This window comes from Salmo salar, chromosome 03 (assembly GCF_965601325.2).
Source record: "Salmo salar chromosome 03, fSalSal1, whole genome shotgun sequence".
Lineage (NCBI taxonomy): Eukaryota > Metazoa > Chordata > Actinopteri > Salmoniformes > Salmonidae > Salmo > Salmo salar.
The window spans coordinates 9,494,789-9,511,997 of NC_138293.1; the positions used below are offsets into that span (position 1 = coordinate 9,494,789).

A 17,209-nucleotide genomic window follows, 5' to 3' on the forward strand; every position below is an offset into this window, starting at 1 on the left:
GGGATTCTGTAATTGTCCGCACTGTTGTTGATTGTTGGCGATTTCATGAACTTTGACGTCAAATTGGCAGTGACTTCAGGACACACAGGCTGCAGGACCATGGACAGCGCACGCATCCAACAGGAACGTGTGTCGCTTACTACCGCACAGAATAACATGAGCCTATCACTGCACTTAGCCTAAAAGTTGTTTTAGTCAAAATAAATTGAGAGTCGGCAACATATGGAAGGTGTAGCCTATTGTAGCCCACTTGTCCTGTAATGTCCCAAGGATCCCGGATAGCATAGCACAGACCCTGTGAGAACGTGATGTTCACCGGCGCAGACGTCAGCTGTGAAAGTGGTACAGCAATATAAACACTGACTGAGGGAGTCTAGTCCAGCCGTGTGTGTGGATTTTAAATAGACTACCACACGGTGGAGCACAGCTCCGTCAAACTTTGTGCTGGTTTAAACCCTGAACTGGAAAACAAAGTTATATATTCCCAAAGAGCGCGTAGCCTATTTTGATCCACTTTTGGAAAACAAATTCCTCAAAGAAACAAGTGACTCTGCCATCAACTTTAATATATTGTTTGCCAACTCAGAACCCCACATTTTTCAACTTTCCTAAAAATGCCAAGCACAAATTAGCTCTTGTTCAATCCACTGCGCGCACTTGTGTAGCGAAAACGGATTGCGATGATCGTGTCCAACGTGAGCTTCAGCGGCTGCACGAGGGCCAATAGCGCGCTTTGTACGGGTGCTGCAGACAGGCACCTGGAACACAATTTATCCCGCACCACTCTCAGCCCGACCGGGAACCTGATAGTCTCTGTGTGTTTGGGCTTTATTGGTACCTTCGGATTCCTCAACAACCTCCTGGTTCTCGTCCTCTTCTGCCGTTACAAGGTGCTCCGCTCGCCTATCAACTTGCTACTGATTAACATTTCATTCAGCGACCTGCTGGTGTGTGTGGTGGGAACTCCGTTCAGTTTCGCCGCAAGTACACAGGGAAGATGGCTCATAGGAGAAAGTGGGTGTGTATGGTACGGCTTTGCCAATTCATTATTAGGTAAGTCTACTGTAACCTTGCTTCATTAATGTTTGGTTATGTTTAAAAATGTGGTTTTAAAAGAGCTAGTCTACCCTAGATGTGGTGTGCACTTTTGGAATCTGGCCAGCACAATGCGTAAAGAGGGGATAGATAGCCTATGCTTGGTAGTATTATTTTATAATTTCATTTGAATATTACAATTGCACGTCGATAGGCTTCTTACTGTGGTTTGCAGGTCGAGGTTAATGATGGGTCAGAAATCTTGTCGCAAAATCCCTTCTGAAGTCTGTCAATCATTTATTTGTGATAGCTAAAATATTCAAAATAAATGAAATATCATAACTTGTCATACACATTTTTAAAACAGGCTAGTAAAAAAATATCTCTGGTCGATCAATCTGCATTATGTTGTTCATCATTGTAAGTATAGGCTACAGTACATGCAAATGGATCTTCCGTCCACTGGCGTCCATATACATTTAAAGGACTCGTCATATTTGCAAAACGCGTTTAGACATTTTGTTTAGTCATTATAACTGTTTAAAGCGCCCCTCCGAACGTATCGTGAGTCCTATACTGTATGTTATAGTGTGTTCTAGTAGTTTTCAGGGACTGTCAGGAAGGCTACTATCAAAGTTGCCATGAAATATGTTGACTTCAAAGGATAACGAAAAGGTATTTGAGGGCACAGGCAGGTCGCTGTCATGTACTCTCACCGACCTTGTATTTTTGTTGGGTGACTGTGCAAGACATGTTGTAAAGTCGACAATAGACTCACTCACCATAGGCCTCCTCGCCAAGAATCATATATAACATTATAATGCTCAGAAGATACCTAAAGCTTCAGTCACAATCAGCTGTAAGCAATACGACCAGAGGGTGTGTGGGATATGGCCAATGCCTGGACACAGCCCTTAGCCGTGGTATATTGGCCATGGATCACAAACCCCCGAGGTGCCTTATTGCTATTATAAACTGGTAACCAATGTAATTAGAGCATTAAAAATACATGTTTTGTCATACCTGTGGTACAGTATACGGTCTGATATACCACATCTGTCAGCCAAATCAGCATTCAGGGCTCCAACCAGCCAGTTTATAATTACTGATAAACCATGCTGTGTAATATGTTCGCTTTTTACCAGATATTCAGGATACCCTTGACTTAATGTCATGTGATTTCAAGCAAGCTGAATTGTGCAATGTTATCAGTTCTGTGATGCTGTTTCACTCCCTCACAAATGTCTGGAGTTTCCCTTGATTATTTGATTTAGATCTGTGCCATGCTGGCTTAGTCTCATGAGATAAATTGTCTGCTGATGTAAATACTCCATTCTGGCTTATTCAGAGATATCAGTCGACCTCTTTGTGTTGTTGGTTTTTAAAGTTGTGTTTGGAGTTGAGCATCCTCATAACTCTCCCCAAAGCCCAACTCTCTTGCTGCCTTGCACATTAAACTGTCCAAAGTGCATTAGTCCATCCAACCATGCCTCGATAGGCTGTACAGGAAGAATCATCTTTATTCCTGCAATCTGTTTGCCGATATAAACACAAGTTTAATTCAACTGGCCGTATTTGGGGCTACTCAGGTTGTTCTAGATCAGAGCCTGTTCACCTTCTCTTTTAATAACATCTCAGGTTCTCTGTTATCTTAATACAACAGTATTGAGCAGTTATAGCTCTCGTTAATAGTCTCCGTTAAAAAACCCACCAGCATACAAGTTTTCATTTGTCCAGACCTGCATTCATACCAATTGGCACCATTTTGAAAATACATGTCATGTTTCAATCCAGTATGGCACATCTAAACCAGTTTTTAGCTGCCCCAAATCACAGCCAATCCCAGTCCCTTTCGTGATGACCAACGATAAAGGCTGTACTGTCAGTCCGACATGCTGTCACAAAGAGATACACGTGTTGGTTTTCCATCTGTCCCTTGTGCTGAAGCGATGCAGGGCAGGCAGAGACATTCAGGGGGGAAAATGCTCAAAGTCTCAAAATTGCACATTCAACTTTGTATCATGAATCCAGTTTTTGCCATCCAATTTAGATGAAATGTTCCATTAAAAAGTCTTCCCACACTGGTTTGCCTAGAAATGCTTCCCAGGTAGTGGCAGTGAGCCACGGTGAACAACAGAATACAACCATCACTATTGGCCTGTTGAATATACAGATGTGTTTTTCATGAAAATGATTTTGAGTGATACTCCAGCAGGCAGTAATTCATTTGTTATTGGGAAATGAGAAAGAAAGTTGATATAGTTCGAAAAATGATGTTCTCCTGTCTTCAACAGCTTTCTTCTGAAACTCGAAAAAAAAGTGTTTTTCTGTGGCGTTGTGGGCAGTATCAGAACACATTTATAACTTTCTTTGATATAGGAACATTGTTAGTACATCCCTTCAGGCTACATTGGTGGTTTCTTTGTGACATTGTTAAAACGTTTTATACTCGCAGAACAATCTTGACTTTTTCTCTTCTCAAAGAGTTTTATGTCTCCAAATTGAAAGGAAGCCCACACACCATCATACCAGCTCCTCAGAGATGCATTAGTAATTTTGGATGGGATTTGGTATTTCATTGTGATCATTTCAGACACACTGAAGCACGTCTCTTAGTCTCGCTTTATTGCTTTCTAGATTATCAACTATATCTCAGAGATATTCGTGGTTTCGCATCACTTAAATTAGCCTCTGAAATGGTATCTCAGGCAGCGTTTACACAGGCAGCCCAATTCGGATATATTTTGTACAAATTTAGTTTTTGAGCAATCAGATCCGATCTTTTCACATAAGATATTTTTCAGATCTGATTGTTCCAATTAAAAAATACCAATTAGTGAAACAAATATAAATACAGCCACAGTGCGATCCGCAAGGAGCCAATTTACTAAAACTCTTTGACAAGTATTTGGCATCTGAATCTATCACGTCCTGACCAGTAAAGGGGTCTTTTGCCATTGTAGTATGGTCAGGGCGTGGCAGGGGGTGTTTGTTTTGTGTGTTTTGGGGTTTTTGGTCTAGGGGATTTTGGTTCTAGTTTTCATTTTCTATGTTCCGTTTTCCAGGTTTGGCCGAGTGTGGTTTCCAATCAGAGGCAGGTGTCTTTCGTTGTCTCTGATTGGAAGCCATACTTAGGCAGCCTGTTTTCCATTGGGTTTTGTGGGTGGTTGTTTTTCGTATAGTCCTTGTGTCCTTACGGAACTGTTGTTTGGCGTTGGTTTATTTTGTTTAAGTGTTCACTCGTAATAAAAAAGAAGATGAGCACACTAAAGAAGACCAAGCAGCGAGGTAAGGAGCAGGAGAAGCGTGGAGACAAATGGACTTGGGAGGCGGAACGGTGATTCTGGGAGGAGAAGTTAAGGGAGCTACAGGAGCCTGAGAGGCAGCCCCAAACATTTTTTGGGGGGGTCACACGGGGAGTTGGGCAGTGTCAGGGTGGAGTCCTGAGCCAACTCCCCGTGCTTACCATGGGGAGCGGGTGACGAGGAGAGCACCGAGCTACGCAGAAATGCGCACGGTGTCGCCCATACGCCCGCACAGTCCGGTGCGGTCAGTACGGGCTCCGCAGTGTTGCCGGGCGAGAGTTGGCCGGCAGCCAGGGAGAGGTGCGCCGGCGCAGCGCATCTGGCCACCAGTGCATCTCCTCGGTCCAGCTTACCCTGCGCCTGCTCTACGCACGGCAGCCCTCACTCTCCAGCACAGCCCAGTTCGCCCTGTGCCAGCGCTCCGCCCGTGCCGGGCTACAGTGACCACTCAGCCAGGACGGGGTGTGGCAGCCCTGAGTTCTAGACCGCCGATACGCCTCCACGGCCCAGTGTGCCCCGTGCCCGCTCTGCGCACCCAGTCTCCTGCGTGGAACTGGGGAGACCGGTCCCAGCTCCACGCAGGAGGCCTCCAGTGACGCTCCTCAGCCTGGAGCCTCCAGCGACGTTCCTCAGCCAGGAGCCACCAGTGACGCTTCTCAGCCCGGAGTCTCCGGCGACGCCTCTCAGGCCGGGGCCTCCGGCGACGCCTCTCAGGCCGGGGCCTCCGGCGACGCCTCTCAGCCCGGGGCCTCCGGCGACGCCTCTCAGCCCGGGGCCTCCGGCGACGCCTCTCAGCCCGGGGCCTCCGGCGACGCCTCTCAGCCCGGGGCCTCCGGCGACGCCGCTCAGCCCGGGGCCTCCGGCGACGCCGCTCAGCCCGGGGCCTCCGGCGACGCCGCTCAACCCGGGGCCTCCTGCGACGCCTCTCAGCCGGGGGCCTCCTGCGACGCCTCTCAGGCCGGGGCCTCCGGCGACGCCTCTCAGGCCGGGGCCTCCGGCGACGCCTCTCAGCCCGGGGCCTCCGGCGACGCCTCTCAGCCCGGGGCCTCCGGCGACGCCTCTCAGCCCGGGGCCTCCGGCGACGCCTCTCAGCCCGGGGCCTCCGGCGACGCCGCTCAGCCCGGGGCCTCCGGCGACGCCGCTCAGCCCGGGGCCTCCGGCGACGCCGCTCAGCCCGGGGCCTCCGGCGACGCCTCTCAGCCCGGGGCCTCCGGCGACGCCTCTCAGCCCGGGGCCTCCGGCGACGCCGCTCAGCCCGGGGCCTCCGGCGACGCCGCTCAGCCCGGGGCCTCCGGCGACGCCGCTCAACCCGGGGCCTCCTGCGACGCCTCTCAGCCGGGGGCCTCCTGCGACGCCTCTCAGGCCGGGGCCTCCGGCGACGCCTCTCAGCCCGGGGCCTCCGGCGACGCCTCTCAGCCCGGGGCCTCCGGCGACGCCTCTCAGCCCGGGGCCTCCGGCGACGCCTCTCAGCCCGGGGCCTCCGGCGACGCCGCTCAGCCCGGGGCCTCCGGCGACGCCGCTCAGCCCGGGGCCTCCGGCGACGCCGCTCAGCCCGGGGCCTCCGGCGACGCCGCTCAACCCGGGGCCTCCTGCGACGCCTCTCAGCCGGGGGCCTCCTGCGACGCCTCTCAGGCGGGGGCCTCCTGCGACGCCTCTCAGCCGGGGGCCTCCAGCGACGCCTCTCAGCTGGGGGCCTCCAGCGATGCCGCGCAGCCTAGAGTCTTCTGAACGGGAGCTACGCCCAGAGCCAGAGCCACAGCCACCTCCGTAGTGGGAGGATTGGGAAGGGGGGTGTAGCACAGGGACCGTCATTGACGGTGGCCACCCTCCCTTCCCTCCCTTTAGGTTTGGGGTTGTTTTGTGTTTTTTTTTGTTTTGAGGTGCAGTCGGGGTCTGCACCTTTGGGGGGGGGGGGGGGGGGGGGGTACTGTCACGTCCTGACCAGTAAAGGGGTCTTTTGTCATTGTAGTATGGTCAGGGCGTGGCAGGGGGTGTTTGTTTTGTGTGTTTTGGGGTTTTTGGTCTAGGGGATTTTGGTTCTAGTTTTCATTTTCTATGTTCTGTTTTCCAGGTTTGGCCGAGTGTGGTTTCCAATCAGAGGCAGGTGTCTTTCGTTGTCTCTGATTGGAAGCCATACTGGAAGCCTGTTTTCCTTTGGGTTTTGTGGGTGGTTGTTTTTCGTATAGTCCTTGTGTCCTTACAGAACTGTTGTTTGGTGCTGGTTTATTTTGTTTAAGTGTTCACTCGTAATAAAAAAGAAGATGAGCACGATACCCGCTGCGCCTTGGTCTGTCCTTAACGACACTTGTGACAGAATCTGAGGCACGGAGTGTGGCTGCTAAGCACTGTTGCTACCAGACATCAACAAGGCTCCTTATTCCATTAGCTGTGGCTAAGGAATTACTGTACAAGTCACAGAGTCACTGCTGAAGTGATTATTTCTCTGTTTCAGTGTTATGGACTCAGACTGGTCTTATGCAGGCTTGTCAGGAAAATACTCAGAGGAGGAACAATGTGTCATACATTATCAGTATGTGTCATACATCATCTGTATGTGTCATACATCATCAATATGTGTCATACATCATCAATATGTGTCATACATCATCAGTATGTGTCATACATCATCAATATGTGTCATACATCATCAATATGTGTCATACATCATCAGTATGTGTCATACATCATCAATATGTGTCATACATCATCAATATGTGTCATACATCACCAGTATGTGTCATACATCATCAGTATATGTCATATATCATCAGTATGGGTCATACATCATCATTATGTGTCATACATCATCGGTATGTCATACATCATCAGTGTGTGTCATACATCATCAATATGTGTCATACATCATCAGTATGTGTCATACATCATCACTATGTGTCATACATCATCAGTATGTGTCATACATCATCAGTATGTGTCACACATCATCAGTATGTGTCACACATCATCAGTATGTGTCCTACACCATCACTATGTGTCATACATCATCATTATGTGTCCTACATCATCACTATGTGTCATACATCATCAGTATGTGTCATACATCATCACTATGTGTCCTACATCATCACTATGTGTCCTACATCATCAGTATGTGTCATACATCATCACTATGTGTCCTACATCATCACTATGTGTCATACATCATCACTATGTGTCATACATCATCACTATGTGTCATACATCATCAGTATGTGTCATACATCATCACTATGTGTCATACATCATCACTATGTGTCCTACATCATCACTATGTGTCCTACATCATCATTATGTGTCCTACATCATCACTATGTGTCCTACATCATCACTATGTGTCATACATCATCACTATGTGTCCTACATCATCACTATGTGTCCTACATCATCACTATGTGTCCTACATCATCACTATGTGTCATACATCATCACTATGTGTCATACATCATCACTATGTGTCATACATCATCATTATGTGTCCTACATCATCAGTATGTGTCATACATCATCATTATGTGTCCTACATCATCACTATGTGTCATACATCATCACTATGTGTCATACATCATCACTATGTGTCATACATCATCACTATGTGTCATACATCATCACTATGTGTCCTACATCATCACTATGTGTCATACATCATCACTATGTGTCATACATCATCATTATGTGTCCTACATCATCACTATGTGTCCTACATCATCAGTATGTGTCATACATCATCACTATGTGTCCTACATCATCACTATGTGTCATACATCATCACTATGTGTCATACATCATCACTATGTGTCATACATCATCAGTATGTGTCATACATCATCACTATGTGTCATACATCATCACTATGTGTCCTACATCATCACTATGTGTCCTACATCATCATTATGTGTCCTACATCATCACTATGTGTCATACATCATCACTATGTGTCATACATCATCACTATGTGTCCTACATCATCACTATGTGTCCTACATCATCACTATGTGTCATACATCATCACTATGTGTCATACATCATCACTATGTGTCATACATCATCATTATGTGTCCTACATCATCAGTATGTGTCATACATCATCATTATGTGTCCTACATCATCACTATGTGTCATACATCATCACTATGTGTCATACATCATCACAATGTGTCCTACATCATCACTATGTGTCATACATCATCACTATGTGTCATACATCATCATTATGTGTCATACATCATCACTATGTGTCATACATCATCATTATGTGTCATACATCATCACTATGTGTCATACATCATCACTATGTGTCATACATCATTATGTGTCATACATCATCACTATGTGTCATACATCATCATTATGTGTCCTACATCATCACTATGTGTCCTACATCATCACTATGTGTGATACATTGGCTGATAAGAGATAATCACTTTTGGGGACCAAAACATAAAGTATACACATAATGTACAACATTTTTTATATGTTAGGTATCAGAGATAAATATCTTGATATGCGTGATAAAGTGTGAAGCAAAAGTCTGCACTCGTCAGCACCCACACTGTTAGCTGTGTGACAGCAAATACTGACCAGGGATAACCTCTCACATCAGAGCCAATTCAGAGTTGAGGTAAGCGTGCAACACTCAGAATGTTGCATAAATCATTAATTCATGTCAATGGGAGACTTCCGCAGAAATGTGTGTTGAGGCTAGAATCCTTAGTTGCTACATCAATTTTTGGACTTCTAAATTAATTATAATATAACCATTGATTCTTCAAAAATATAACTTCTAAATGACTCATGAGCTTAGTTCAACTGTCACACCCCATCAAAACCTAAAATATAAGCTTGTTTAACTCCAATGTTTGTAAACAATGTAAATGTAAACAAACACCATAGTAGCACCAAAAGATGGTTAAAGCTGCAATATGTCACTTTTTTGGGCGACCCGACCAAATTCACAGAGACATGTGAGTTATAGATCGGTCCCACGGGGGACCAGTACGTAAAAAAAATAATAATGAAATGTATGAAATGTATGCATTCACTACTGTAAGTCGCTCTGGATAAGAGCGTCTGCTAAATGACTAAAATGTAAATGTAAAATGGTCATTCTCATTGAAAGCAAGTCTAAGAAGCGGCAGATCTGTTCTATGTGCTCTATTTCTATGTTTCCCATGCTTTAGTTAATTTTTTTAGTTTACTTTCGGGTTTTGTACACCAGCTTCAAGCAGCTGAAAATGCTATATTTTTGTTAATGGAAAATATATTTCACAGCATGTCTAGAGGGTACAATGATTCTCTATGTCATACTTGCTTGTTTTGTCACATAAACTGAAATTAGGCGAACTACGGAATTAGAATTTTAGCAACCAGGAAATGGCGGAGTGATTTCTGCATAGTGCATCTTTAAAACTATCATTTTTATATCATGGATGGTCAGTCCTCGCATCCATAGCTCTGTCTATGAATTTGAGAGTGGTTACATTTCTCCCGGCCTATCCCTCAGCTTTTTTAGCAAAACTAGCACGACTCAGGAAATTACCCAGATGCAGTCACAGGAGACGGATAGTGCGGTTCTCAGAATATTTATTATAATAAAGGGGCAGTCAAAGTGAAGGTTGAGGGCAGGGAGAGGTTCGTAATCCAAGGCAGAGTCAATAAGGGACAGAACGTCAGCCAGGCTCAAGGTCAGGACAGGCAGAAGGGTCGGAACCGGGAAGACTAGAAAACAACAACTTGAGAAATGGGAAACACGCTGGTAAGACCTGACAAAACAAGTCGAACTGGCAACAGACAAACAGAAAACGCAGGTTTAAATACACAGGGGATAATGGGGAAAAATAGGAGACACCTGGTGGAGGGTGGAGACCAGCACAAGACAGGTGAAACAGATCAGGGACAAAAACATAGGCGGGGTGACGGCTTTATTATAGTTTCAAGTAGAGACTCTAGCTTTAAGCGTGCAGATCTCAAGTCTGAATACCGTCCTTTAGTTGATGTTGTGAGTTGCCCAGCTTTAAGGGTTGGGGTCAATTCCATTTCATTTCCAGACAATTCAGGAAGTACACTGAAATTTCAATTCCAATTCTCTTTAATCCTTTTCAATTAGGAAAATGTTGAATTTGGTTTACTTTCTGAATTAGTTGGAATTGAAATGGAATTGACTAACCCTGCTAGCCATATTAAGATTATTAAAAATATTTTTTGAATCTGTTAAACAGTTGAATGTTGCATACATCAGTCTTGCCCCTGGACCTAAGCTGCCATTATTCTAGATAAGTGACGTCTGTAATGACTTTAGAATCTGCTGCCTCGACGTAATGACTTTAGAACCTGCTGCCTCGACTTAATGGCCTGAGACCACAGCAGGTTAAAGACTGGAAAACATTATTATAGTCACATCTTTCCTGTGTCTTGCTTAGTTAGCAGCCACAAACTCCTATTTAGCCAGTCCAACTCTTCTCCCCCTCCTTAGTTAGCAGCCACGAACTCCCATTTAGCCAGTCCAACTCTTCTCCTCTTGCTTAGTTAGCAGCCACGAACTCCCATTTAGCCAGTCCAACTCTTCTCCCCCTCCTTAGTTAGCAGCCACGAACTCCCATTTAGCCAGTCCAACTCTTCTCCCCCTCCTTAGTTAGCAGCCACGAACTCCCATTTAGCCAGTCCAACTCTTCTCCCCCTCCTTAGTTAGCAGGCTGGCCTCCCATTTAGCCCGTCCAACTCTTCTCCTCTTGCTTAGTTAGCAGGCTGGCCTTTCTTCCTCTTTTTAAACGTTCTTACCTTCATCGGATATCACGTTTGCATGATCACGAAGCATTGCTGAAGGTAGGAACGTCTAAAAAACATGTATTGACTCAGCGTGTTGAATACTTATTGAATCAAGATATATTAGTGTTCAATTTTTCATAAATTGTTTACAAATGTTAGAGTTTTTCTTCCACTTTGACATTACAGAGTACTTTGTGTAGATCGTTACCAAAAAAATTACAATTAAATCAGTTGAAACACAAAATTTGGCAAAAGTCAAGAGGTGTGAATACTTTCTGAAGGCACTGTGCATTTCAGTTCTATGTCCAAAACTTTAACAATGGGCCTCTATTCATTTTCTTCCTGATTATATTTTCCTTATGGTACAATAGATTCTGACGCTAGGTTATGTATTTTGTACAGCCTTAATCTTCAAATATGAACCCATACAGACTTGGGTTAAACTATAGATTTGTATGCATGAAAACCTTTTGCAAAACAGTTGTGGTGAAATGTGGTGAGCTCTCAAGTATCTATTTGATAGGGAAACTTGTCTGAAAACATTGCACTGATTAAAGATCTCCAGATGTTTAGTTATTGGCCAAAATGGATATCAGAAATGATGGCAACAAATATTTGACAAATGTAGGTATCATTCCATCTTGTGTGGGACAAACCGTATAATACCAGAACATTTACTTTATTCAATTTTTTGGGTGAAAAACAAACACAATGCATGAGGAATTACCCCAAGACGGGGGAACTGCTCAAATGAATTTAATCTTATTAAGTTCATTTAAAAACATTTCAGATCACATTTATTTTGAGTTTATTAGATTAAGCTGGCCTCTCTGATTACACCGGGGTCCTAGTTTAAGAAGAAAAGATGTGAAGTCCTACGAGTTGGTGTCCCACTCCATAAGGCCCTATTTTGAATAATCAGTCCCATGTCAATTACATGCTAGCGAGCTGGCCCAATCTTGGGCAGAGGCATCTGCTTTGCCAACCAACATAACCTATTTACAAAAAGTCCAAATTAACCTTAAATAGGATTTGCGTTATGCCCTGAGGGCCAAGGACAGACGCCGGGTTGGTTCCTCCACATAATGACCGGAATATTAGATTTAATATTCACTATTCACTCTGTGTGAGTCATGGATAAAACACAAATTATTTTAGAGTAATTCTATTTGATTTGAGTAATTTGATTGGCTGTATACAGCTCTCCATCAGCAGAGCATCAGCTTGATTAGATGGTTTGTTGTTTGATTAGGTGGTTTGTTGTTTGATTAGATGGGTTGTAGTTTGATTAGATGGGTTGTAGTTTGATTAGATGGGTTGTAGTTTGATTAGATGGTTTGTTGTTTGATTAGAAGGTTTGTTATTTTATTAGATGGGTTGTAGTTTTATTAGATGGTTTGTTGTTTTATTAGATGGTTTGTTGTTTTATTAGATGGTTTGTTGTTTGATGATATGGTTTGTTGTTTGATTAGAAGGTTTGTTGTTTGATTAGAAGGTTTGTTGTTTTATTAGATGGTTTGTTGTTTGATTAGATGGTTTGTTGTTTGATTAGATGTTAGATATCACTGGGGTCCTGGGGTCAGTGCACGGAGAAGATACTGGGCACTTTATTTTTAATGGAGTCTATGTATAGAAACCATGAGATACTGTAAGTATAAATTGGTTTCATATATATATATATATATATATATATTGCAATTTCAGAACTCATCAATCCACAAATCTCACCAGCCCAGATGGATCAAGAGTATCAATGAAAACATACCAAGTTTTAATTGATAGCCTCATTGTAGCAAGCAAACCCACAATGTAGCAAGACAACCCACAATGTAGCAAGCAAACCCACAATGTAGCAAGCAAACCCACAATGTAGCAAGCAAACCCACAATGTAGCAAGAAAACCCACAATGTAACAAGCAAACCCACAATGTAGCAAGCAAACCCACAATGTAGCAAGCAAACCCACAATGTAGCAAGCAAACCCACAATGTAGCAAGCAAACCCACAATGTAGCAAGAAAACCCACAATGTAACAAGCAAACCCACAATGTAGCAAGCAATCCCACAATGTAGCAAGCAAACCCACAATGTAGCAAGCAAACCCACAATGTAGCAAGCAAACCCACAATGTAGCAAGAAAACCCACAATGTAGCAAGAAAACCCACAATGTAGCAAGCAAACCCACAATGTAGCAAGCAAACCCACAATGTAGCAGCCGTGATCGTACAGTATGAGGTAAACATGTGACTAAAATCTCAGAGCTTTGCCTGCGACTCAGATAGTCAACAGCTGTATATTACACATGTACTCAGGCATGAATGTAATTTATTAATACTGTGAACCAACCTGCGCTGCCACAGCCCAAGTACATTATCCCCCATTGCCTTTATAAGCTGAGGAGAACTATACAGCAAAAATGGTCTAGTCCATATTTTTTAATTAGAGGACTGGTTGTGTCTGCTTCACTGCTATTGGAAATCAATTTCCGTGAAGGACATCCTCATGGATCATTTTCACTTCAAAGTAAATGACAAACAAGATAAAGAAGATGACGGGGGTCAGGTTTCGGGGTGCAGTTGCAGAAAGTATGTGCATGGACAGGTTTTGTGTCATCAATTTGGTGGCTGGTAGCCTAGTGGTTGGAGCGTTGGACCAATAACTGAAAAGTTTCTGGATCGAATCCCCGAGTTGGCAAGGTAAAAATCTGTCGTTCTGCCCCTGAACAAGGCAGTTAACCCACTGTTCCCCGGTAGGCCATCATTATAAATAAGAATTTGTTCTTAATTGACTTGCCGAGTTAAATAAAATAAAATATAAATCATCACGGGTATAATGGGCCCTCATTTTCTATAGTACATTGAAATCTCTCTTTGCAAAGTAATAGCAACCTAAATGAATGCATTACAGTTGGAAGCCAGCATACACTCAAGCGTTATATTGTCTATTACAAACTACAGTAGGTGGTTCGAACCCTGAATGCTGATTGGCTGACAGACCGTATACCACGGTCTGTACAAAACATGTACTTTTTACTGCTCTAATTACATTGGTAACCAGTTTATAATAGCAATAATTTACCTTGGGGGTTTGTGGTGAGATAAGAACAGGCCTTAGCTGTGGGGTGGCAGGTAGCCTAGTGCTTTGAGAGTTGGGCCTGTAACCAAAAGGTTGCTGGATTGAATCCCTGAGCTGACAAGGTAAAAATCTGTCGTTCTGCCCCTGAACAAGGCAGTTAACCCACTGTTCCTAGGCTGTCATTGTAAGTAAGAATTTGTTCTTAACTGACTTGCCTAGTTAAATAAATAAAATATACCACACCACCTTCTGCTTTATTACTTAACTGTATAAGTACTCCCACTGTTTAGTCTGCCTTTTGTTCAAACACCTCAAAGGTAAACCATATGTTTGAAGTCAGGAGTGTTGTCTGTGATGTTGTCTTGACCCCCCTGTATGAACTCCTGTATTGGCCCTGTTCAACATATTCTGAGCACGTGTCTGTGTTTTGGTTCCAAGGAATCGTGTCCCTCATCTCCCTTGCCGTGCTCTCCTACGAGCGTTACACTACCATGATGGGTCCAACCGAGGCCGACTCCACCAACTACCGGAAGGTAGCCTTGGGCATCGCTTTCTCCTGGGTCTACTCACTGATGTGGACCCTGCCACCGCTCTTCGGCTGGAGCCGCTACGGCCCCGAGGGGCCCGGCACCACCTGTTCCGTGGACTGGATGGCCAAGAGCGCCAACAATGTCTCGTACATCATCTCGCTCTTTGTTTTCTGCCTCATCGTCCCCTTCCTGGTCATAGTCTACTGCTATGCTAAACTGATGCATGCAATCAAACAGGTGAGTAGGACAACAACACTTGTTTTCTTAAATTCATGAATTAACTCATAAAACAGTGGCTATTGCACACATAACTGTGTTACAGTGCACACTATTAAATGCATGGACTATTTCTCAGCAGTGCTGAGTTGCAGATACAGAGACATACTGTATGTTATCACCATTGTGGCCCTTTCTAGACCTCCCCCTCCTTACTTAGAACGATACACACTGTGGGGTATTTTTGCAGTGACTTTATTGTTGCAGGAACTTTACCATCTGTCTTAAAATGTCTTTAAAAAAAATTCAACCAAGTTCAGCAGTTAAATACAGTATATGGAATAAACCACAATTGTGTCTAGCCTGCAACCATTACGTATGTTACGATACTTCCAACACGCTAAATCATGATGAACTACAGCAAGTCCTGTTTTCACTTCCACACTCATCTCTGACCGGGGAAATATGAGCAGACAAGCTGTAAAGGCAGCGTTGTCGCTCCCGGGAGGTCTCTCTCACTCAGTGTATCTCGCCCCGCTCTGATTTTTTCCCAGGAGTACATCTTGCTCAACTGTCAGTGCATCATGTCTTAAAATGATAAACACTCAGCGGCTCTTCAACAACCATGAGGAGTGACATGCAGCCATGAATAATAACCACGTTCCATTCTTTTAATAAGCAGATCCCTCCCTCCCTCCTTTCTTTTTTAAATGTTATTTCTTCTCAAAGTATTCCCTGTCAGGCAGGTACTTGACCAATAAAGCAGAGTATCTGACAGCGTTGAATTCCCCAATCTAATAAAGTGCTTGTCTTTGGTCCGAGCCACACGAGGATAGCGAAATCGATTCATCTATTTTAAGCTGTGACAGGCTCCACCATCTCTACCTTATCAATGATAAATAGCCACTCACCGTAGGGGAGGTGAGGGAGGGACATTTGGAATGATGCAGCTTACCCATTGTCGGTGTTATTGTATTTTTTTCCCCGCAACATTGTACATGGAACCTTTGGGTTCCATGTCGAGCCCTTTCCACAGAGGGTTCTACATAGAACCCAAAATAGTTCTACCTGGAACCAAAAAGGGTTCTACTTGAACCAAAAAAGATTATCCTATGGGGACAGCCGAAGAATCCTTTTGGAACCCTTTTTTTCTAAGAGTGTAGTACCCTGAAACCTACACCAAGTCACTCCGTATCATCGATTTAAATCAAATCAAATGTTATTCAAATCAAATCTAATCAAATTTTATATGTCACATACGCCGAATTCAACAGGTGTAGACCTTACAGTGAAATGCTTACGGGCCCTTCCCAACAATGCAGAGAGAATGTGGTATTTGATTGATCAATGCCTATGGATACCATGTAATATCCAGTAGTACCCTTGCTTTTCCTTTTCCAAAGACAGGCTTGTCTGTAGATACTCATGTAGCTAACACTTCGAATGGAGAGCATACCTTGACAATAATCTGTTAAAACACAACACTTTCCGAAAAACGAGTTCCAAAAGGGTTCTTCGGCTGTTCCGTGGGAGAACACCTTGAAGAACCCTATTTGGTTCCAGGTAGAACTATTTTGGGTTCCATGTAGAACCCTCTGTGGAAAGGGCTCGACATGGAACCCAAAGGTTTCTCCAAAGGCAGGGGTTGGAACTAGGGCTGTGGCGGTCACAAAATGTAGTCAGGGTGATTGTCAAGCAATTAACTGTCGGTCTCACAGTAATTGACTGTTAATTAACTTAAACACATTTAGCATCTCCTGGCTTCCACACATTGCCTACAAGCCACTGATGCAGACTTTTGGAACATCTACATTTTAAAAAGTCTAGTAAATCCATGTAATATAGCCTACACCTTCACAATAAATACATTATTTATTTTAGACAGGTCTAAAGAAGCATAATATGAAGAAAATGTTGTTCAGAAGAACAGAATAGCATACTCTGAGTTGCACTTATTTTAGGTCCTGATGGATGTGGGCCACACTAGTTCATTTAGCAGGCAAGATTTGTTTAGAATTCTGTGGCATTATTTTATATATTTTTTTATAGTATGAAGAATACAATTGAGCAAAGCTGAATAAAATAGAAAGGATATTTTCTCCAAACGATTTGAGGGAGTGTGGACATGCGGCTATTCTGTGTTGAGTGATTAACAAAGAAATAGGATTTCCTATATATTTAATTTAGAGTTTAGAGTAATGAATGTAACTTTAGTTGTTCTACAAACGTTGGGCTATATGTTTTGATGTTTAATACATTGTAAGGCTGCATGATGAGACTTTAAT

At 43.8% G+C, this 17,209-nt stretch overlaps 1 protein-coding gene across 1 annotated transcript; it reads left to right on the plus strand.

Moving 5' to 3' along the window:
• The first annotated feature begins 396 nt into the window (after window positions 1-396).
• Window positions 397-15,517, plus strand: LOC106597204 (opsin-3). Its single transcript, XM_082973051.1, has 3 exons — window positions 397-1,053; window positions 14,617-14,945; window positions 15,479-15,517. Exons 1-3 carry the CDS (start codon window positions 681-683, stop codon window positions 15,515-15,517), a joined length of 741 nt encoding a protein of 246 aa, XP_082829177.1. The 5' UTR covers window positions 397-680.
• Window positions 15,518-17,209: the final 1,692 nt, after the last annotated feature.